Below are 23093 nucleotides of genomic sequence, written 5' to 3'. Positions count from 1 at the left end.
ACTCTTGGCTGGAAGCAGTGCTTAAACAATGGGGGGAAAAAATCAAACTTTGTCCAAAAACCTCTCATGTTTAACTGTTTTCCACTTTTTCTTTGGTCATTTTAGCCTTTTTGGCCAGGGTGAAGGGAGTATCTGCCATCAAACAAGAAGACAGCCGCATGTAGCTATGATGATGTTTGCTAGTTCACCTTACATGCATTAATGTAATAATGTGGTTAGCCTCACACTACTCACGCAGAGAAGAACGGCTGCTGCTGCCGTCATCATCCGTCATCATTTCTGTTACACTGGCAGGGCTAGGGGCCAGTGTTGCCAACTCCTCAATCGCTATTGGCTGTCCTAAAAGTCGCTAGAAGTCGCTAAATGACGTCATCGCCTAATTTGCATAATTGGTCATGCTAATCTAATTGTAACCTATGTTGTTGGAGAGAGAAATAACATCGTGGAAGAGACATAAAGTGAGTAAAAAAACGTCCTAAATGCATTTAGAGTTTATTTAGAACTACAAATTAAATTTCTTTTAGCAATTATTGTTTTTCCTTAATGTCACAATTCCAACCCTGCTCCTTTATCCGGGCTTGGACCGACAAGTGACCCGAAATAGGCACTCTGGTGGAGTTACTTTGTGTGTGTGTGTTTATAAGTAGTTTTAAACCTTGTGATCCACAAAACAGCATAAGAGTAAAAGAAGAACTGACTGTGTTACAGCACCCGCTGCTTGTTGAGAGTAAAAGAGATAAGCGCTTTCACTCTTTTTTTTTTTTAGCGACTTTTTTTTTTTTAGCAAAAAAGTCGCTTTAGCAAAAAAGCGACACTTTTTTTTTTTTTTTTTTTAGCGAAAAAGTCGCTAAGGGGTCTGAAAAGTCGCTAAGTTGGCAACACTGCTAGGGGCCAGGGCCCGTATCCCTAAAGATTCTGAGAATCCTCTCAGAGAGCTCCTAACTTAACCTAAAAATTCCTTGCCAGGAGTTTTAGCTTAGAAGTGATTCCAGAACATTTTCAGTGAACTCTGAGCAAGGAATGGATGGAAAATCCTATCTTAGTGAGGAGGTGTGGTTGACCCCGTTGCTAGGTATGAGTCATCATTTCAAAAGCCGTGATTGGTTGATCCTACAAGTTTGATGGAAATGAGCTTTTGGTGATAATGAGCAAAGGATGTACCCTCAAATCAATAAACATATTATATACTCTAATCTTATGCTGACTGTAATTGTAAATAATATTTCACATTCAAGAAAATATCTGGAAAATGAATAGTAAGCTGTAGGGGTTATAGCCATTAGAATCTAAAATATGTGAAAACTTAAACTCATTACACCCTGTTCAAATAATGATTCGTGTCTTATTTGCTCATATTAATATCCTAGCTGACATATTTTGTACTTTCACTCCCATATGGACCCTGTTGAAAACAAGATGGCCTATCTCAAGGGGCTGTCCTTAATGAAGTAGAAATCACAACGTTACAAGTCCAGTGTGGTCTTAACGAGGGTAACACGGCTCAGCTTTTAGCAATGTCTGTGATTGCAGACCCAAGTCATCACTGCTGCATTGTTGCATTTTCCCGGTTGCCAAATACCTCAGGGTTGTGATTACTTTCGTCTCCGGTGTAATAGCGTTGTGGCGTCGAGTTGGTGAAGTAATTGCATCTCTAAGGAGATCCACCACAAACATGATTCCTGCACGATCCAATCTGTAGCATCTCAATAATTCTCTGTCATCCAGTGTTTGCAGGACATCTCTCCTGCCTCTTCTGTTGGCCATTTTGTGCAGCTGCTTAGGGGAACTCCTAAGCCACTAAAAGTCCTCTTCCCTGCTCTTAGCAGATCTCGCCTTAGGAGCCCTTTTAAGCGCTAGGAATCTTGAGGAATAGCTTTTATATTAACTGGGATTGTCGTGTCACTTTTAGGGGAAATTCTAAGAAAACGTCATGACTCTGAGAATTTTCTTAGAATTTGGCCGCTAGGAGCCACTTTTTGCACAAAGATTCTTTAGGGATACGGGCCCAGGACTCTACTCTTCGGGTTTTTGGGGGATGTTGCTAACTCCGGGTCGATAACAGGCATCACACCCACAGTAGATGTGCTTGGTGTGAGGTCTTGCAGCAAGCATTTCTCGGCTTTTAAAAAAACGTTATGCGTCGCCACGTGTTTCATCGGATTTGAGGTGTTACCTCCTTTGACAATATCACAGTATCAGCTTAAAGCACTTGTTACAGGCTGCTGAGTTTGCATCTTTTGCTGTGAAGTACAGCCAGACTTTTGACCGCTTTGCCTTGGGCATTTTTAATCTGTAGCTCTGCTCTAAAAGAACGTACGTACCTGGACCCGCCTACTATCCTCGGAAACGTAAAATGATTGGCTAGAATCTAAAGTGTATCACAGCTCAGGAAAAAAAAAGCACCGAAATGTGCGCTGCTTTTCGGTCTGGTTACTGCCGTTTATGTCAGAACCGGTGCCATCATGGCACCGGATACCGGTACCCATCCCTAGACAGAACTACTGCACAACATTTCTTTTAACGCTGAGTTCAATCAGGCTAAAATGTTTTCGTGTTTCTGGTATCTGAAAGTCGGGCATTAGCCAGAATCATTGAGGAAAAACTCGGATGTCAGCACTGCATCTTAAGGTTCACTTGTCCTTTATGTGCAGTTGGTGTGTTGTACAACTGCAAACTCTTGTCAGGCATTTATTCTTTTCCCACCATGTACGATATAACAGTGACTGAAGGTTTAACAACACTGGTATTGTGTCCAGTCATTATCTATAGATGTTAGGCACAGACTGTATACGAAAGATGGCTGCTGTACTATCACACATCAGCTTGTAAAGTGCTGCTTGAAGCGTTTGGTTTCACGTCTTGGTGGTTTGAAACCAGAGGCCTGCACTACAAAGCAGAATTTTGGCTTATCCAGATAAATTTGGGGTTAACCCTGGTTTTACTTTGTACTGGGAAACATCTGCATCATTGCAAACCCAGTCTGCTCCAGTGCAGGTCAAATGGTTCCATTTATTAAGGGAATAAGATTATAACATTTTTTAAAACAGCAACCCATCATGCCATGATGACACATGTCAGTGACATTACTCGAGGTTCTGGGACTCTAGAAATAAAGTATTGATCCTATTGTGCTAGTATCAATCCAATAACCATATCAGCACTGGTATTAATAGTATAGATATTTGGATTGATCCATCCAGCTCTACTACTAGGACCAATAATTTACTAAATTAATTTCATGTTTTAGTCTATTAGCTGAAACTAGTCACTGAGCCCAAAAATGATCAGAGGGCCATTTTCCAAAGACTTCAGAACATCTTTTTGACAGCCATTGTCATCGCCCCCTGCTGGCCATTAAAAAGAATGCAGGTTTTAAAACACTTTAATGCTGACTCCACTTTCCAAACTCATCTGCAGCTTTGTTTTCTTTTTCATACAGTCCATGGTCAATATTCATCCAGATAATTAATGGAAGAATTATTTAACATGCATCTTTAGTTAGGTGTTGGTCATGTTTTCAGACTTAGTGCACTTGATATTTGTGATGAAAACCCCAAAGCAGTTGCGGACCCTTACACTGAAGCACTAAGTAATGCATGTGGCACAGTGAGTCTTTTTAGATTATTATTTTTTATCAGTCAACAATTACATAAAAGACAAAAGGAGTCCTGAATTTCAAAGAGCGAGTCACATACCCTTCACAGTAACAGGGCTAAAATGCATAACAGCACCACTGTAGATACAGAATTTCTACCACATAGATTTTCTGCTCAGCAACATGCCCAGCAGGTTTATTCTGATGTTGTTATTGGTCCGTAGCATGGACAGTACATACCTGTCACGTGGATAAGTCCAAACCACAGGTGAGTGACAGACTATGAGGAAGTTGTTTTTTTTGCATAAAAGTCGCAAAGGGTGAGTCGCGTTTGATTTCCAACTCTAATTACAGGTAGACCCACAGTTATAAAATAAGTTAAACTTAGAGATCCAATAAGGACTTCAGTCAACTTAGAAATATTTAAACGATGCAACTTTTTACAGACATGGGAGCAAACACTGGCCTTTAAAAAAGATGAAAGAAAACTATACCAGCAGCAGTGTACAGGCCAAGGACATCCCTGGTCTTAAAACAGTACTTAGCTGCAAACACCAAAAAGAAACAGTCTGTCTACAAGACAAACGATCACATGTGAGCCTGTAAAAAAAAAAAGTCGCTGTTTAACTTCACTGAACTTAGCATCGACATCACACCGACAGGAATGCAAATGAGGCCGCGTGTGCCATCCTCTTCTTTGGAAATGGCAAGGGTCTCTCCAAAATTGAACAATGGCATGTGTGTGAAGTCAACCTGTGGCTGTAGCTCAGTATGATCTTCATGAGAGAGCAGTACTGGCCAGTTTAAGTCAGTTTGGTCTGTTTCTACATAGCTTGTTCCCTTTAAATGAGGAAGAACTTTTTAAATACAGTCTCTTTAGAAAAATAGAAGGTGCATATTCACTGTTTGGTGATGATTTCCTGAGACTTTTCAGTGCAAATTTGCTCACACAGTGAGGGACTACTGGCTGTGAGTGTGTCTAGGAGAGAGAGCGGCTTGTCTTTGAGTTAAATGTCATCAAGGAAACAAGAACTCGGGGAGGGGGGGGGGGGTCAGTTTTGAGGAGTGGAATACAGAGTGTGGTGCTGGTGGTTCTGGTCTGGAGGATTGTTGGCAAATAGGAGCGGCGCGGTCTCTGATCCGTACCAGCTGTGGGGGAAAAGCAAGAAAAGAAGAAGATGAGAGCTCTTCTCACACTTCTGAAACCCTGTGATCAGCTTTAAGGTAATGACCTGCGTGTATCAGATTTTGTGGTGCTTGTACCTTATGTTTGAATTTGAACCATTGGCCCATGGAGCGGGTATGTCCTCATCGCTGCCTTGAGGGTCGTCAAAGAAGTACGGCCGAGGCAGGACCCTGTTGTTTATAGCCATGATGCTGTTCTGTGAGAATGAGATGAAATAATGTTTCGAATTAAAAATCCTTTTCCCTACACACAAGGTCTTGAATAATCGGGCCCTATGTTATCTTAAAAACCTCAGTGTACCATATCACCCCATTAGAGCACTTCGCTCTCAGTCTGCGGGCTTACTTTTAGGTTCTGTGGTTACTTAAAAGTAGAATGGGAGGAAGAGCATTAGTTATAATTAATCTCTGGATCTCTTCCACAGCGTGTCTTCTGTTCTGTCTCCCACTTTTGAACCCAACCGGTCACAGCAGATGGCTGCCACTCTGAGCCCGGTCTACCAGAGGGTTCTTCCTGTTAAAAGGGAGTTTTTCCTTCCCACTGTTGCCAAGTTCTTGCTCACAGGGGGTCATATGATTGTTGGCGGTTTCTCTATATTACTGTAGGGTCTTTACCTTCCAATATAAAGCACCTTGAGGCGACTGCTGTTGTGATTTTGCACTATTTTTTTGAGTAATAAAGCAGTAAATAATTGTATTTAATACAGTCTCAGGTGTCATTAGTAGATTTTTAGTTCGGGACATTACTTTCACATCCACTAGATTTACCTCTTGAGCAGGCCGGCGAACTCTGAAGATAAGGATGAGGAGGCCAGTTGGAAGCAGCTCCCACATGAAGAGAATGGCACCGAAGACCAGGTAGTCCCTGTCGCCGAGTTCACTCTCCAAGTCCGCCTTAAAACAAGTAAGTGCAGAAAGTGCTCTTTAGGGGCACCTTAATTGTCCAAAGTTGTTAAGCAGACATGAAGGCTTTGGTACTGGATCCTTACCTGGTCAGAGACATTATACCAATCATAGTTAAAGGACTCCACCCGATACTTCTGGGACAGAAACAGGACGGTCAGGTTGTAGCAGGCTCTGCTGGCAAACAGGAAGATCACTGCTCCTCCCAGTGCTGCTGTACGCCACACTGTGGTCCCCTGGTCAGGTTAAAAAATAAAAACAAAGTTAGCCTGGAGTACTGTCAAAATACAGACATCCCCATCGCTCTTTATGGTAGTATCCTGGCTTTTCTGTGTCCAGCATCACATTTTTTTTCTGGCTATGCTCAACATTGCTTTCATCCATTATATCACTCAAGTAATGTTGGATCCTACAGTTCCCATAATGCATCTCAGTGCTTATTACACAGATCTGTTACAGACATTGGTGCAGGTTGTCTGTGATCCAGGTTCTGGTAGTTTTAAGCACTTGAGCTGAAGGTAACTGGACTTCTTTGTAGGCTCTCGTGAAGACGTCTCACCTCTCACCTGAGGAAATGTCTTTTGTGTAGCTAAAAAGGAGCCTCGCTGCCTTTAACGCAACACCTAAAACGATCTGTTGGAGATATGTAGTGTAGCAGCTCAAGCTGAGATAACCCCGATGATGTCAAAGTGATGTCAGCCCCGTGATCTTCTCAGACTGGAGACATGACACGCATTGTTTTTCCAAGCAGCTCAGGACTAAACATGAGTTTAATCATGCGTGTGCTGCTGTTAAACTTGGCTCGGTTCATCAGGGCTGGCTCAGTACCACTTCTTCATGTTTGATGCTGATACTGACATACTTTGAGTAGATACCACGAGATTTCCTTTCTTAAACAGCTAGCTTGTCTAGACACATCTGAGCTGCAGATGCATCGTTCGTTGAGTATAAACTCCAGTGCAGTGAAGTCAATAGTGAGTGCAAGATTAGCATATCCCTATTTTTCTCTCTGGGGAACAACGTTGAACACACCCTGCTGATCAGGTGGATGCTGGCGGACCGCGAGTGTCGGGTCAGGAGCAACAGCGTGGAGGCCAGCAGCACTGCTTCCAGGATGAAGAGCAAGTCGTTGACCACAACTCGAACCAGGACTAGATTCCAGGTGCGCGCTCCCCTCTCGCCATCGCTGGTTCGTTCCCCGAGTGCAGCGCACACCACGTTGACGCAGAAGAAGATGGCGTTCAGCGCACCGTACAAACACCTTGCTGCCCACCTGAGGAACATACATACAGGGGGTCCAATCGGGACGATTAGGGCTCATAACAATAACATAACGAGGCGCTTTTCTAGATTTAACAACAGGAAAATGATGTAAAACTTACAGCCCTCTGTCCACTTCTCTCACTTTCACTAATACCTGCACAAAGACACAAAGACACCCACATAAACATAAAGACACAAAGAATGCATCCTGCTCAAAACACAACAGGCTTGATTAAGATCTGATGGGGGCAGAACTGCAGGTAACACAGCCGAGTAGTCAGTCCTGTTATACTTCTTTGAAGTCTGTGGCACGAGCATAATAGTCACAAGAGCTGTTAGCCTTTTTTTTAATACGATCAATTAGAAGGAAGTTGCGTGAAAGGGAAAGGAGCTACAACATCATGTTTCACAGTAGATTACTTGAACGGCTGCACCAGGCTCCAGTTTAAAATGAACAGTGGTTATTTTGAATTGTGAATCATGTAAAGACCAAGAATAAAAATGTGGCGCTGAGATAGAGCAGCTTCGAACATTTTGAGATTAAATCAGTCTTTTTATGAACAAGGAGAGAAACCTGGAAAAATATTGGCATGGCAAATTAAACAATTGGAAGTGCAGAAAAATATAACGTCGATTATAAACAGCAAAGGGGAAATGATAATGGATCCGACTGAAATAAACAAGGAGTTTAGAAACTATTATGAAAAACTTTATGAATCCCAGGATAGATCAGATCAAAACTCCAGAAATGCGTTTCTGGATAAAATAAATATTCCTACTATCGCTGACGATGTAAAACAACAATTAGATGCAGAAATCATCGAAGAGGAAATAAGCAGGGCAATTAACAATATGAGATCAGGTAAAAAAGCTGGACCAGATGGATTCCCAATTGATTTTTATAAAAAATTTAAAAGTAAATTAATGAAACCGCTATTGGAAATGTATCAGGAATCATTAAGCAAAGGAAGTCTCCCTAAATCAGTAACAGGATCACTAATCATTTTGTTACCTAAACCAGGAAAACTGAGTAATGAATGTGAAAATTTGAGGCCGATAAGCTTACTTAATTCTGATTTTAAGGTGTTAGGTAAAATATTAGCAACACGTCTGCAAGATATTCTCCCCTCAGTAATTCAAAGAGATCAAAGCGGTTTCATATTGGGGCGCCAAGGTCTACATAATGTAAGAAAAGTCTTTAACATTATAAACGGACTAAACAATTCTTCAGAGAGGGCCTTACTCTCACTGGATGCTGAAAAAGCATTCAATAGGGTCGAGTGGCCTTATCTTTTTGATGTTCTGACTAGATTTGGTTATGGAGATGTGTTTCGAAGATGGATACAATTATTACACTCAAATCCAACTGCTGAAATCTTGACAAACAAAAATATCTCTAAACTAATAAGGGTGAAACGGGGATGTCCACAAGGCTCACCGATAAGCCCACTGTTGTTTATATTAGCTATAGCCGTACGTTCGAGTTTATCATTGACAGGAATTATGGTAAATGAAGTAGAACATAGGATTTCGTTGTACGCAGACGATGTAATAGTATATCTCTCTAAAATAACAGAATCTATACCTGCTCTGCTTAGATTGATAGGGGAGTTTGGTCAAATATCAGGTATGTCATTAACAAATCTAAATCATCCGTTTTATTACTAAATGAAGAAGAAAGGAAAAACCCACCCATAGTAACATCTCATTTTAAGACAGTAAAGGACTTTATGTACTTAGGAATAATGATTTCGCCCAAATTAAGTGAGATCGTGGAAAATGACTATGAAAGACTTTCTAAAGAAATAACAGAGATCGTGGACAGATGTATCCACCTTTACCTTTATATTTTTTCTCAGACACAGCAATAAACTTGATTAAAAAGGCAAAAAATCCAATGGTAAAGAACATGGTCCAAGTGTTGTATGGTGTAAAAAGATATAAGAAGGAACCTGTTGTATTGTCACAGTTTACACCGATGTGGGGAAACCAGGATTTCAGACCAGGAAGAGAGGATGAAGTTTTTAGACAATGGTCAATTAAAGGACTACAAAAAATCCAAGATTTGTATGCAACAGATTCTCAAGATATTTCCTTTGATATGCTTAGACATAAATATAATATAGATAGAAAGCAATTTTTCAAATATCTCCAAATTAGAAGTTACATTCGAGCAAATCAAAATAATACCTGCACCAAACCACCAAAATCAGAATTGGAAGACATAATTAGCAAAAGCAGTTCAAAAAAAGGGGCAATATCAGAAATATATAAATTGATTAGGTCCAAAACATCTGACAATTCGTTGGGAAGGTTGAACGCCTGGAAAAATGATTTAAAGAAGGACATATCCACGGAACAATGGGCATTGGTTTGCGCAAAAGCTCATAAACAAACTATTAATTCTAGACTAAGGTTGCTGCAATACAAATGGTTAATGCGAATATATGTTACTCCGGAAAAATTAAATAAGTACAACTCTAATATTCCAGACACTTATAATAAATGTAATGAAGATAAAGGTAACTTTTGGCATTGTATTTGGGATTGCAGGAAGATAGGATCCTTTTGGGCTGCAGTAACACAAACTATCAAACAAATATTATCCAAAGAGGTTGTTTTGGATCCTGGCTTCCTTATTCTGGAATTGTACCCAGAAAACATGAGGTACACAAAAAGTGACAGAATGTTTATTGATATGGGTTTGTTACAAGCAAAAAGATTAATCGCACTAAAATGGAAAAAAACAAGGGAACCGAGTATCACACAGTGGATAAAACAAATGATGGTGGCTTTGCCATTGGAGCGGATAACATGTATACTGAAAAGGAAATTGGATGTTTTTGAGAAGGTGTGGAGACCATTTGTAAATTTTGTAGAAGGATTTGTATTATCTGAGGAGGACGAGGACTGAGGGCAATGACATTTGATTTGGGATAATGACAAATTTAGGCCTTTAACGGAGTGACAAATCTGACGACTTTGTTGCTTTCTTTTTGCTGTCTGAGTGGAGTGTATGTTCATGTAGTATTTAGAATGTTGGACTGTTTGCAAGTCATTAAAATGTAAAAAATAATAAAGATATTGTTGGAAAAAAAATGTGGCGCTGTAGCTGAGGACACATGATCCACTGTAAGGGGCTCTTGTGTTTTCCTCTGACTAGTTTTATTTGTGCTTTTATCACCACGGCTGTACCAGAGCAACTCTTTTTACATTCTGAGCAACATTTTCTAAATGACACAAGATTTTTAAGAACGTTTCCCCATCCACATCCCTTCAACCTTACCTGAGTGAAGTACAGGTTAATGAGGCTGAGAGTGAAAAACTGCAGGCAAACGGGGAAGCAGTAGAGGAGCCAGAACACTGCAACGGGGAGGTGGTTGGCTTGCAGGGCATCATGGAAGTAAAAAGAGAACAAGGTGGTGCGAAGGGCAGCCCACAGCAGACAGAGGTACAGGAAGCCGCTCTGGTAGCTCCATCGCTTGTGTCCATAGATGTAGAGGAGCCACAGCTGCACGTACACCACCACAAAGAGCCCGGCGTACAAAGTGGTGTAGAGGACGGTAAAGCTAAGCTGGACCGAGGGGGCGACAGCAGGACGCAGGGGGGCCGGGGATGGCGAATTGGAGGAGTTGGCAGGAGGGGTGGCTGTAACTGGGGCTTCCATTGGACTACTGATGTGATTAAATAGCTGGCATTGTCATCATCATCATCATTAGAGAACCAAAGCTTATCTTCTCTGTCAGAGGGGATTACATGAGACCTGAATGAAAAAACAAGAAGTTAGAAGATGGGGAAAAAAACAATCTTGATAACACAAATGTGATCAGAGAACCTATCCTCAGTGTCACCCCTGTGTACCTTGATCATATCCCTTCACACAGTAGGACAGTGGCCTAAAATACACCTCCATCCTTTTGTGTGGGCTGTTTGATCAAGAAGAATGATGAGAACACTGCATGTTATCACACGCAGCGTTCTCATGTGATAACAGGCCCTCTCCAAATCACTTGCCTCAGGTGACATGCAGGCACGTTTACAACTACTGTGCTTGTAACAGAAATCATTACGAGGAAAAAGAAATAAATATATCCTCCTGAGAACTAGCTTATTCATTTATGTCCTCTGTAATAGACATTTGTTTTTGGTCTACATCTTTTGATTATTTGAGCTACCCTACTAAGTCCTGATGTACTTAATAGAGGACATCCTGGGCTTTCCATTAATATCTCATGTGTTTTCCTGCCTACAGGGCAGGGATAGCTCAGTAGGTAGAGTGGTGGCCCCATGATCGGAAGGTCGGGGGTTCGATTCCCCTGAACAACTACCCTGAGGTACCCCTGAGCAAGGTACCGTCCCTACACACTGCTCCCCGGGCGCCCAGTGGCTGCCCACTGCTTCACTGAGTGAATGGGTTAAATGCAGAGAGGGATTTTCCCCACGAGGACCAATAAAGCACACTTTCTTTCTATTTTAGCTTCAAAGAGGCAGAAAAACACAAAAAAGTTCAATGGGAAGATGATTTTTTCCTCGGTTTTCAGAACAACATACTGCAAAGTAGATCAGTCGACCGAGTAGTGGCCTGTGTGGTCAGTAGTGTCCAAGCCTTTGATTCATATTGTAGTACTGTGATATAAAATATCTAACCTCGAAAGAAAAATCGAATCCGATTTCCACAAAACTATATCTTTTCAATCAGTCATGCAGTTGTTATTAATGATAACAGCAGAACATTAAAGCAGCATAACACAGTAACAGCAACAATCGGCCACATTCTGTCACACTTCCGTTATGTAATTGATTTGCTTTTATGCTCTTGAGGTTCCTTTGAGCTTTACAAAAGCATAAACAACCGGCTGTTCCGCTCAGGGTCTTCAGCCACAGCCAGGCTAACTGAAAGTAACTGTGAGCCAGCGCTAATGTGAAGTGTTGCTACTGCCAGCGGTCAGAGGCCGTCTGCTTCCTCATTAGAACCATAAAACACGCAAGACACCCGCAATAATTTATTAATAACAAAGACAGCGCTTACCTTTCGCGAGCAAGGACTCCTGGGATGTGCAGCCGACGACGGTAATCCCTTTTTGGTTTCCGCATTGTGTGACGTGAGTCAAGACTTGTGGGAGGAGCCACAGTTTTGATTTCAACCGCCAATCAGCGAAGACAGGAAATCGCGGTTTTTTCAATTTGTTGTTTACGTATGGCGTGAAGGTAGGTGCATTCAAATCAATTTAAAGATTGTTTACACGACCCAATCGATTTGTTTTTAATAAATGTGAGTATATCCCAAAAAATAAACTGAAGCGTAGCTTTAGCGGGTGTGTCGCTGAGCTCTCCTCGGCACCGCAGACAAACGAGCCCGCTGTTAACGCTCCGCAGCGTCCGTTAAGCCTCGAGTCACGAAGGTGCTGCATTATTAAAAAAAAAAAAAGTGCTCCAGGATGCCCATGGTACTGCGATCCAGAAAGTCCCTCCGCCCCGGCGAGGTACAGTTGCCGACGTCGACACCGACAGCCAGGAGAAGCTCCAGGAGCAGGCAGGAGAGAGCTACGTACGAGGTGGGATTTCTATTACTCAGCCTTTCCTTTCCGCCTCCTCTTCCTCCGCTGCTGCAAACTTCATCGTGGGCCACGTAGCTCACTGGCTAACGTCAACGGCGAAGACGTTAGTTGGCTAATACGTGTAGAATACTTAAGCGAGGATTATAAAGAGGCCGTACTGCTCTTAAGTCATCCAACTTTACTGCTTTAGTTTTTTTTTTTTTACCGCAATAAATATTTGCTTAAGCGGCTAGCATTGTTTTAGCTAACTCCGCGTGCGAGCCAAAACTTAGTTAAAGGTCTCTAATCATGGTAAGTTTTTTTTAACTAGCTTAGGATGTTTATATGTGGTTAATAACAAAAAATACCTTTCATATTATTTCCTTCCCCTTTTCTGTTACTTTAATGGTTAACACACTTAATGCAGAGTGCACGCAGCAACTAGTGCTTTATTCCATCGCTTGTTAACGTTAACGGTGTTACCGATATCTCCTGTCAGGAGTCAGACGAGTCAGACTCTGAGCTTGTCCTGCTCCAGGAGGAGATGGAGAGACGTGAGGCTGAGCTGGAGGAGGAAGCTGCTGAGGAGGCAGATCTGACGGTAGGCTATAATTCACCTACAAACACCCCCCTTTCTCTCACTTTCAGATATTGTTCTGTGCACGCATGATGTGGGGGGAGGGAGCAAAGCAGAGCCACCTGTGAGGCCTCCTGGGTGTGGCAGAGCTCCTATTTGCACAGCCCTGCAGTATAAATATCCTGCTTTGTGTCATTGCAGCTGCATAAAACCGCTTCCGGGAAATACTGGCAGGCCAGTGCGGAAATGTCTTAACCTCCTTTGCCCTGCTGGCAGAGAAGAGAGCTGTTGCTTATTTAGTAATAAACAGAAGATTGAATAGTCACAATCAATACTGGTTTATATCTATTTTCATCTCTCTCTTAAATATCTCATATCACCCCAAAAGAGCACTTTGTTCTCAGACAGCTGGCATTCTTGTGGTTCCTTAAAACTCTATAAAACATTCCCTCTGATAAAGCTAATAGTTATGCCTGGATCAGGTGACCCCCGAACCCTCCCTTAGTTACACTGCAATGGGCGTCCGCTGCTGGGGGCCACGGTGCACCAAGTGTTTTTTCTTCACTCAACCTGTGTTTATAAACCATTCTGCATTTAATCTTTAGTTATTATTAGTCTCTGGCTCTCTTCAGCAGCATGCCTATTGTCTCGTCTTTTTCCCCTTACCACCAACCAGAGAAGCTGCCCCTCCCTGAGCCTGGGTCTGCTGGAATTTTCATCCTGTTAAAAGGGAGTTTTTCCTTCCCACTGTTGCCAAGTGCTTGCTCATAGGGGGTCGACTAATTGTTGGGGTTCTCCCTGTATTATTGTAGAGAGAAGACCCCAGTATAATGCACCTTGAGGTGACTGTTGCTGTGATGATTATATGAATACAGTTGAATTTAAAGTAAATGAATATTGCAGAATAGTAGAGTATTTCTGTAATTAAAATAAAGGCAACTGTAAAACATGAAACTTGCTGGGTTCAAATATATCTGCAAAAGCTGAAGCCTGGGGTCTCTCTGGATACTCGGACATGCATGTTGGGTTAATTGGCCGTAGTTGCAAATATGAGTGCAAATCTGTTCTGTCTCTGTGTGTGAGCCTTGCCACATAGACTGGCAACCAGTCCAGGGTGTACCCTGTCTCTCACCCTTTCACAGTTGGGATTGGCTCCTACCCAACTGTGACCCTAAACTGGATTAGCAGAACAAAACTCATCTGTTCAAATCTGCATATTCACTGTGAATCCACTGTTTGTTCATTTTATCTTGTGCTTTATTTTATTGTTCTTATTCTGCCATTGTTTTACTAAGTGTTTTATCCTATTGTAAAGTGTCCTTGGGTGACTTGAAAGGCGCTCATAAATAAAATTTATTATTATTATTATCATTAAAATGCATGATGATGCTGATGCCAGCAGCACATTTTAAAAACGTGTCTTTACCACTTGTGCATCGTCAGCTCTTTTGATAAAAGGGAGGAGACAAATTGCTGTTTGTTTAAGACAGAAACGTTCTTCCAGGCGTGATTGTTTTACAGTTTCTGTTCTCAACAGTTTGGGGAGGTTGTTTTGTTTCATAATGTGCCAGTTTTCATGAAATGGGTGACACTGATTAACTACAGCTGGGTCACTTTAGCACCAGGTCTCACTTACTATACGGGAATGCATATATGGTTTGACATTGTCTTCATTGTCTTTAATAAGTGAGGATCTTTCTGGAAGTGTAGATCTGGGGAGCCTGGCGGCTGTTCCTGAACATGTTTTGCAAATGTGCTTGGCTTTCAACAGTGTATCAAAGTATCGTTTACATTAATGCAATGACCCAGTGCAATGAAGTGACCCATTAAAATCAGTGCAGGGGTTTCAATGTTGTGGCTGACGGGTGTAATATGAAGTATGTTTGGAAACGCAGGTACGTATCTAAGTGTTTGTTTGTTTGTAGGGGGCACTGCTATATATTTTACTGGCAAGTTAATGTAGCATCCATAAAATGTGACCTGTAGAGTGGCCACGCCCACTTTTGGACCACTGGGCTGTCAGTGTATTTATGAAAATGAGCAGGCAGAGGTGGAGCAGAGCAAGGCTAATGTTGAGCACTGACTGCCATGAGAATATCAGGTCAAACAATGCTGTAGCCACGGTAAGGCTCGTGTCATGCAGGTAAACAAATATTAACAAGTCAACAGCAGCCACGCACCAGTCAGGAGAGCTGCTTTAAATGGGTGTAGCTAGTCAGTGTGGGAGCTTTGATGTTGACGGGAGCCAGCGGGAGCAGGAAGACTAAGACTGGAAAAGTCTCTCAGTGATTCACTGCTAGCTTTTTAGATAGCCGTAGGTGTTACGTTTCCTTTGGTGTGTGCCATGAAGCTATTCAGAATCCCTGCTTCGTGTGTGTGTGTGTGTGTGTGTGTGTGTGTGTGTGTGTGTGTGTGTGTGTGTGTGTGTGTGTGTGTGTGTGTGCTACATGATTACACAGATTTATAACAGATATTTCATCTTCCTCAGGATCTGAAGGATTGCAGTGTTGTGCTGGACCGTCTCCAAGCTGACGAAAAGAGTTTGAAAAAAGACCTCGAGGAGAAAGAAGACATGAACCGCAAAGGTGGGAAACCAGTCTCCAGAATCCCAACTTTCCAGAAGCGACCCGCTGGAGCCAGTCAGAGCACGGAGCTGCCGGTTCCCAGAAAGGACACTCCAGTCCATGCTCAGCCTCCTGAGAAACTTGGAAGTCTGGAAACTTCAAAGTCCAAGCCGCCTGATCCCAGAGAAACAGCGCTCCCCGCGCCATTGTTCCACACCCCCAAAATTGGCTTCGAGGCTCCTTCTACATTCAGCAGGACAGAAGTGGCTCTTGCGACAGCTCACGCCCCTCTGATTGCTGCTCAACCTGTTCACTCCCCTCTTCTGACTGCAAGCCCCCGGCCTGCTCTCAGATCAGAGCAAGTCAAGAGCAAAACCTCAGAAACCACCCCAGATGGGCCTACAACACATCTGCCACGCGAGAGCTTCCCCAGCAAGATACCCTGGGAGGAGCCAGCGGAGACGTACGACCCCGCAGTTAAAGACAGGATTCTCCTCACTCCATCTGGAGACTCTGAAAAGTCTGCAGAGATCTTTCAAGCACCTGAGGACAGCCAAGTGGAAGCTATAATGGACGAAGAACCTCCATGGGAGACAGAGCCACTGAACACAGCTGGTTTGAGGGACAGTATATCTTCATCAGAAGCTGAATGTGAGGATGAGTTGGCTGGTGAGAGATCAGAGGAAGTGAAGGAGGATCGTAAACCACTCATAAGCCAGTCAAAGTTCCCAAAGCTCGAAGAGAAAAAAGCAGATCCCGACTCAGACGCTGCTGCAGCACCAAAGACGCCCGCTAAAGTGAAAGCAACCAAGTCAGCCAAGGTGAGTTATGTCACTGTTTGAGACTGAGAGCTTCCACTGGCGTCTGTTTCCTTGATCGTCTCAGCTGAGGCATATTTAGGAATTCTTCAGAATTCTACCACTCCCTGCAGTAGCAGCTTTGGTATGCATCACAGTATGCTATGCTATGCTTAAGCTGTGAGTGTGATGTAGCCTGTTGGAGTGTATAAATTCTCCCCTTATCATCCTTCAGAGGTCAGGATGTCCCAGTTTTACCCTCTTCTGCTTCCTGAGCACCACCTTGCTGCTTCTCGGAGGGTTCTCTCACCACGTGTGGCACTACGGGCTTCCCATGTCCGTGTCCCAGCTCACGTCTCAGCTGGAGCTGCACTGGCTGGAGGGCTTTGGATTGTTACCAGAGCCCTGTAGCACTGACTGTCGGTAAATGATATCAGCAACTGGATATTTTTGAGTTATTTATGTCAGAAATATTATATTCACCTGTTGGGATTAACTAATGTACTGCTGAATGTGGTCCTTGTTGTTCAGAGTGCACCTGGTGGAAAGCATTCCTGTCGGTCTCTACCAGTCTTCCCCCTCGTCCAGAAAGAGCATCGCAGACAGCTGGCTGCACCTGCTGGACAGAGCCAACAGCTCAGTCCACATCGCCGCTTTTTATTTCACACTGCGGGACAGCGATCTGGGCTCGCACGAATCCTCAGACTCTCAGGTGAGCACAACCACCTGCACACTCAGGTCTCACAATGCGGCACATCAGATGGTTGTACCTGAAGCTTTAAGCCTCTGAGCTAATGGCCTCGCATGATTCTCAGGGAAGAAAGGTCTTTGAGCAGCTGATGAAACTTGAATCCAAAGGTGTAAAGCTCCAGATCGCTGTCAACGCCCCCCAACAGTCAAATCACGACACAGCCGACCTGGCTGGGACAGGTAAGAGTGCCAGGTTTGTGTTTCAGAATAGGACGTTTAAGGAATTTCAGCATTAATTTCCCATGCTATTTTGTTTTTCCGTTGCAGGTGCAGAGGTCAGAGAGGTGGACCTCAAAGCCGTTACTGGAGGCATCGTCCACACCAAGCTGTGGGTGGTTGACCAAAAGCACTTCTATGTGGGCAGTGCTAACATGGACTGGCGCTCTCTAAGCCAGGTATGGTGCAAACTCCTAAACTATTATATATAGGTTGTATAAGAGATGGATATCCTCACTAATCCCCCTGTTTTTAGTCGGGTAATGTCAAGTAAGAAGTCTCCACACAACATTTTTAAGTGGGGCAGGGAGACAGATCCGTCCCAGCTTAAGTACATTAGTGTCAACAGAGTGCAGGACTGATGTCTCATGGTTTTTGTTTCCTCTGTGCTGTCATAGAGAAGAAATATTTCTAATATGGTCAGCTCTGTCAATGGGCACAGAAGCCCCGCTCAGCTGCTGATTTAAACCCTCTGTTGGTGAGGGGCAGCCAGTTAGACATAAACTGGGAGAGGCCCTAAAAGAGCAGCTACACCAAAGCCCAGCATGAACTGTGCAAAGCTGCTTTACTGGAGTCCATGAATAAAAATACAGAGTCCAGCTTTAAAACCTGAAAATGATACATTTCCCTTTAGAAGAAGTAATTACATCCCTGTATCAGCCCACACATCGTGCATACTAGCACAGTGGCTGTGCTGTGTCAGAGCTAATGCAGACTGTGGACTCTCTTGAACAAAGGTGAAGGAGGTGGGTCTGTCAGTGGAGGACTGCAGCTGCCTTGCTCAGGATGCCTTTCGGATCTTTGGGGTGTATTGGAGCATCGGCGGTGTGATAAACGGTTCCCTGCCTCCGTACTGGCCCGCTCGCCTCTCTGCCCTGTCGAGTTCCCAGAAGCCCCTGCATCTGAAGTTCAACGGGGTCCCTGCTCAGGTCTACCTCTCTGTGAGTATCCTTTCAGGAGGAATCCTTTTGAGTTCTGCTGTCATTTTACAGGAACTGTGTTGCATCGATTGCTATTTGTTTTATAGACACAGGCAGCTGAGTCTATGTTACGTCATCATACTAAATGCTCAATGACAAACAGATTTATTCCCAACACTGAACGAATGGGAATATCCTAACATTTGATCAGGAATAAACAAAAAAGACAGACAGCTGCTGTCTGTGGTTTGTTTGGAGTCTTTTAGTCAGTGAGAGAAACATTAAAACCAACATCTTTGTTCATTATTATTTTAATTTGCTGTTCTTTTCTAAATCTGTACAGATGGTGTGTCTTTAACTGCCTTCTTTTACATCATGAATACACATTAGTGGCCCAGTGCCACGGGAAGCCATCCCTGTTCATGCCATCATACTTCAGATCATAAACCATTCCAAGGCTTCTCTGTGGTTTTATGGCCTGCATTTGTATAGCGCTTTTCTAGTCCCTAAGGACCCCAAAGCGCTTTACACAACCTGTCATCCACCCATTCACGCACACATTCACACACTGGTGATGGCAAGCTCTTCCAGTTTCTTTTCTTTTGTCCTTCGGTTGCAGGCTGATCTGAGCTTCCCTCGTCCAGAGAATGCTGGACCAGGATTTCTGGGGCTCGTTCAGATTTTTGTAGATGTTTGTGTCTAATCTCCCCTTTCTGTCTTTGTTACGATAGCTGGTTTGCATGGTGTACTGAACTCTCTGCAAGATTCCTCTTATGTTCGACTTGGATAATGATATGCTTACTTCTGTGCTTACCCCTCTAAGACTGATGTGCTCTCGGGTTTTCTTTACCATGAAAAAGGAGTCTGCAATCACCAGGGCACTATTTTTTTTGTAAGAATGTAAAAAAAAGTGTAGGTTTCATAGAGCTCTTGTATCCAGAGCTCCTTTAGCTGCATGTTGTGGGTTCACAGAAACACCAATTGCACTCTGGGACTTTTACTTTGGTTTAGCCCCCTGAAATAAAATCATCTTCATAATGTAACTATGCCCTGAATATGTTTTGGTGTAAAGCTAAAAAACAACATTTGTATGTTTGTCTGAAACTGCTTTTGCACCATTCCAATCTCAAGATAAGGACATCACTCAGCTGTCACAGGCTTTTCTTCCTCCTGTGTTGGCTCTGTTGATCATCATTGCTTCTGCTGTGTCTGTTTTCTGCAGAGCGCCCCTCCACAAATCTCAGCCCGTGGCCGCTCTGACGATCTGTCCACTATTCTGTCTGTCATCAACGATGCTCAGGGATTCGTTTACATCTCTGTCATGGACTTCCTTCCACTGTCTCAGTTCACGGAGCCACTCAGGTACACTCCACTCACACAGCTGCACTGTTCATGTCATTTAATAGCGATTCTTAAGTCAGTCAACCTTAATGCAAGACACAATCAGAAATGACTGTTATGCTGTTAAAAAATGTTATGTCGACTTACTAAAAAGGTAAAAGATTGGCTTACAAAGCAGCCTCTCATTAAGATCAAGTACACACGCTCAGAGAGCATTTCAGGAGGAAGAAATTTGCTCGTTCTGCTTCTACCTGCCTGCATCAAACAGTAAAAGTGCTGATGTGTCTTGTGGAAGCTGTAGAGCTTTAAAGTATGTCCTGGTCTCTCATTTTCAGGTTCTGGCCCGCCATCGACACGGCCCTGCGTGCTGCGGCGTGCACCAGAGGCGTGCGAGTCCAACTGCTGGTCAGCTGCTGGGAGCATTCTTCTCCTGACATGTTCATCTTCCTGCAGTCCCTGCAGGTGCTCAGGAGGCATCCACTGACGTGCGACATTGACGTGGTACGTTTGAAGATTTGATTTTTCTTTTCATGAAACGTTTTAAGTCACCGATGACATGGCGGATTCTAAAGCAACGTTTTTTGTATGATCTGTAGAAAATCTTTACAGTGCCTTCAACAGCAGAGCAGAAGAAGATTCCCTTTGCACGAGTCAACCATGCCAAGTACATGGTTACAGACAGAGTGGTCTATATAGGTATGCTGCCAGCACTGGCTACATTTTAACACTTTTTAGCTCCTTTGAACTGTGAAAGGCAAAATTTAACAGCATAAGGTGTCCAGCTTTTAACATTTAGTAGGTAATGTCTGTAAAGTGGAACGATTATACTCAATTTCAGCTCTGTTTCTGTTCTTGAACTTTCCAAAAGTAGCTTTGCATTCATCACCAGTGTTGGGACTAACGCGTTATTAAGTAACGCGTTACAGTAACTACGTTATTATTGTGGTAACGAGCACGGTAACTAGTTATTATGCCAAAACCAGGAACGCGTTACTGGGATTTAGATAGGGTCGTTACTCGTTACTTCGTGTGGTGGCTATCGCGGAGTTTCCACAGATTCAATAACATTAGCAAGTGGTGGAGGGCAGCAGGTGGATGAAGGAAAGGGGAGGCAAGAGGAGAGACCCGAAGCGGCCGCTGGTCCGAGAGTGTCAGGTGAACTGAACTTCAGGTAAGAAGTTATGACCTGCAGTCATTCTGGGTCAGATATGAACCAAGTTTAGGTGGAGTTTATTTTTGTTATGCTGACTTTTTCGTACTGCGTGCTAGCTAGCATGACGGAGTTTCTATACAGCTGGGTGGTGCTATGTTACTGATGTTGAACTTTATTTTGTTCATAAGGTTAATTATTAGAGTTGCCAACCGTCCTGTAAAAAACGGAATCGTCTCGTATTCAGAGAAAATATTACGGGTTTCATATTGAGGTGAAAAGGAACAGTTTGTCCCGGACTTCAGCTACAATGAAAAAGACACAAAGCTGGAGTTACTGTGTGTTTGCTGCACAGCTGCCTCTTCTTCTCTCATTCTCTCACCCTCCCTCTCCTGTTTCTACTTCAATCATGAAATTGATCAATGATCAGCTGATCGGCTTTTGTCTCGTGTTTATTTATCGCCCACTTTGCGCCAGAAAGAGGAAACCATGTCGCGCTAAACAACAGCAGCACGTTTAAGCTTGATCAGCTGTTGTTAGAATTTATTTAATATTAATTTCTAGTATCAGCTGATGTTTGCTGGAGCCACAGCTGTAAATCTGCTGGTCATGATATGGTTTGGTTATGTGGTGAGAGGGAAACATGAAGATGAAACCAGGAGATGTCCTTACTGAATCACCAGAGCTGTGATGGAGAAACAGGTTTACCTTTTAGGTGACATGAATGAGTTGAAGGGAAGTTATGAACTGTTTCTGAGAGACAAATAACACCAGGATCCTTTTTGTTACTTAGCTGACAGCTGGTAACTGTGCAGGGGCGGGTCTAGCAAAGTGTTGCCTGGGGTCCATGTAGGGCATTAAAAGGGAGAGGGGAAATGTCTAGCTTTTAAAAAAAATAATTATCTGAGTCTTACAACAAACGATTGATAGATTGATACATATATACCATCAGAACTGTGTACATCACTGTCACAACAGTGTTTATTTTCATTCAAAGGCTTTATGATTTTTCCTATAATGGTGGGCCGGTCTCTAGTCAAATTCCCCGGGACGATTTTTTTTTGTCCCAGTCCAGCCCTGTATGCAGCTCATCTGCAGTCTGTTGTTACCTACATCTTCCTATTCAGAAGGCAGAATTTCCGAGTTCTGAGTACAATCGAAAGCACCACGACTGCAGTTTTTGTGTTGGATGTAAAACGCGAGGATAGAATGGCTAGGATAGAATCAGGCGTGGGATTTCTCTCGTGGAAGTGTGCACATTATTTTTTTCCTTTCTATTGGTAGGTGCACTTGTGGCAAGTAAGCAAGCTAGAAGACTGGCAGTCTGGCTGGGTATCCAGTTACGGAAGCAACACATTAACAAGAGAATTCTGAGTTAAACCAAAGTTACTTTCCCTAGTAACTAGTTACTCTGAAAGTAACTTGAAGTAACTGAGTTACTTTTGATAGAAGTAACTAGTAATGTAACTAAGTTACTAATTTAAAGTTACTTACTCAACACTGTTCATCACATATTGAGTCTTAGTGCAGCGCTTCATCCTCTAATTGTTTTAGCTGCTCTCCTTGTAAAGCCATCCTCCACGGTTTAAACACCAGGTGGGCGGGGCTTCTAAAATGACCATATTAGGTATTTCCAATCTCTGTCACAACATACAGATCTAAGAGTAAAAAACTGTCTGATCACATTGTTTTAAACTTGTGTACGTGTGACAGAAAGTATAGAAAAGCATTCGATAAATGGAGACTGTAGCTCTCACCCAGAGTCTCCTGTGGTCCAGCTTGTTAAACTGCTTCTCTTCACAGGGACGTCCAACTGGTCAGAAAACTACTTTGCGTTCACGGCTGGCGTGGGCTTGGTGGTGAACCAGACGGGCTCTGCTGTTAAACCGGGCCAGCAGACTCTGCAGAGCCAAGCAGAGGAGCTGTTCCTCAGAGACTGGGGGTCTGAGTACGCCTCCACGCTCCCCGTTGAAGACGTGGACGTGTGCCCGCGCCATTGAGGGAATCAAAAGCGCATCGCATTTAGAAGAGCTGTATGCTTTCTTGCTGCTACTACTTGAACTTTATTGCATCTATGCAGAATCCGCTGGCTGTTTGTTTTATTGCAGTTTACCGACTGGCTGCCTTTTTTCTGTATATAGTTGCGTTTTCAGAGCACATTATTTTGTTTTTTTTAATTTCTCTGTGGTGTTTTTAATATTCTGTCAGCAGCTGAAATATGCTGACAGATGTGACAAGTGTGTTACATTATAAATAAAACAACATTCTGGAGACCTTTAAGACGTCTTTTCTCTG

General features: G+C 43.1%; 2 protein-coding genes across 3 annotated transcripts; one reads left to right on the top strand and one right to left on the bottom strand.

Moving 5' to 3' along the window:
- Positions 1-3758: 3758 nt before the first annotated feature.
- On the bottom strand, positions 3759-12088 carry gpr137 (G protein-coupled receptor 137). Its single transcript, XM_082509931.1, has 8 exons — positions 11976-12088; positions 10233-10709; positions 7066-7100; positions 6716-6956; positions 5770-5919; positions 5549-5674; positions 4859-4977; positions 3759-4744 (listed from the first exon to the last, which is right to left on the bottom strand). Exons 2-8 carry the CDS (start codon positions 10611-10613, stop codon positions 4648-4650), a joined length of 1149 nt encoding a protein of 382 aa, XP_082366057.1. The 5' UTR covers positions 10614-10709; positions 11976-12088; the 3' UTR covers positions 3759-4647.
- Positions 12056-23078, top strand: pld7 (phospholipase D family, member 7). 2 transcript variants are annotated; one of them, XM_082509912.1, is made up of 12 exons: positions 12056-12501; positions 12983-13084; positions 15549-16445; positions 16657-16844; positions 16953-17133; positions 17237-17351; positions 17439-17566; positions 18125-18328; positions 19530-19669; positions 19984-20149; positions 20245-20344; positions 22602-23078. In XM_082509912.1, exons 1-12 carry the CDS (start codon positions 12385-12387, stop codon positions 22796-22798), a joined length of 2535 nt encoding a protein of 844 aa, XP_082366038.1. In that variant the 5' UTR covers positions 12056-12384; the 3' UTR covers positions 22799-23078. The 2 variants fall into 2 exon arrangements, with proteins under 2 accessions (XP_082366038.1, XP_082366039.1); XM_082509913.1 differs by lacking the exon at positions 12056-12501 and adding an exon at positions 12508-12795.
- Positions 23079-23093: the final 15 nt, after the last annotated feature.

Source organism: Aulonocara stuartgranti, assembly GCF_965226115.1.
Source record: "Aulonocara stuartgranti genome assembly, chromosome: 2".
NCBI lineage: Eukaryota > Metazoa > Chordata > Actinopteri > Cichliformes > Cichlidae > Aulonocara > Aulonocara stuartgranti.
The sequence above is the reverse complement of the archived record's forward strand: the minus strand, read 5'-3'. Positions and strand labels throughout refer to the sequence as shown.

What these genes read in the sequence shown, in the direction of transcription:
- gpr137 (XM_082509931.1), bottom strand. Translation starts at nt 10,613, where the DNA reads ATGGAAGCCCCAGTTACAGCCACCCCTCCTGCCAACTCCTCCAATTCG. An exon ending in TTAACCTGTACTTCACTCAG is followed by an intron (nt 7,101 to 10,232) that starts GTAAGGTTGAAG and finishes GTCTTTGTGCAG; the next exon opens with GTATTAGTGAAAGTGAGAGA. An exon ending in AGAGAAGTGGACAGAGGGCT is followed by an intron (nt 6,957 to 7,065) that starts GTAAGTTTTACA and finishes TATGTTCCTCAG; the next exon opens with GTGGGCAGCAAGGTGTTTGT.
- pld7 (XM_082509912.1), top strand. Translation starts at nt 12,385, where the DNA reads ATGCCCATGGTACTGCGATCCAGAAAGTCCCTCCGCCCCGGCGAGGTA. An exon ending in CTGCTCAGGTCTACCTCTCT is followed by an intron (nt 18,329 to 19,529) that starts GTGAGTATCCTT and finishes TGTTTTCTGCAG; the next exon opens with AGCGCCCCTCCACAAATCTC. An exon ending in TGACGTGCGACATTGACGTG is followed by an intron (nt 20,150 to 20,244) that starts GTACGTTTGAAG and finishes TATGATCTGTAG; the next exon opens with AAAATCTTTACAGTGCCTTC.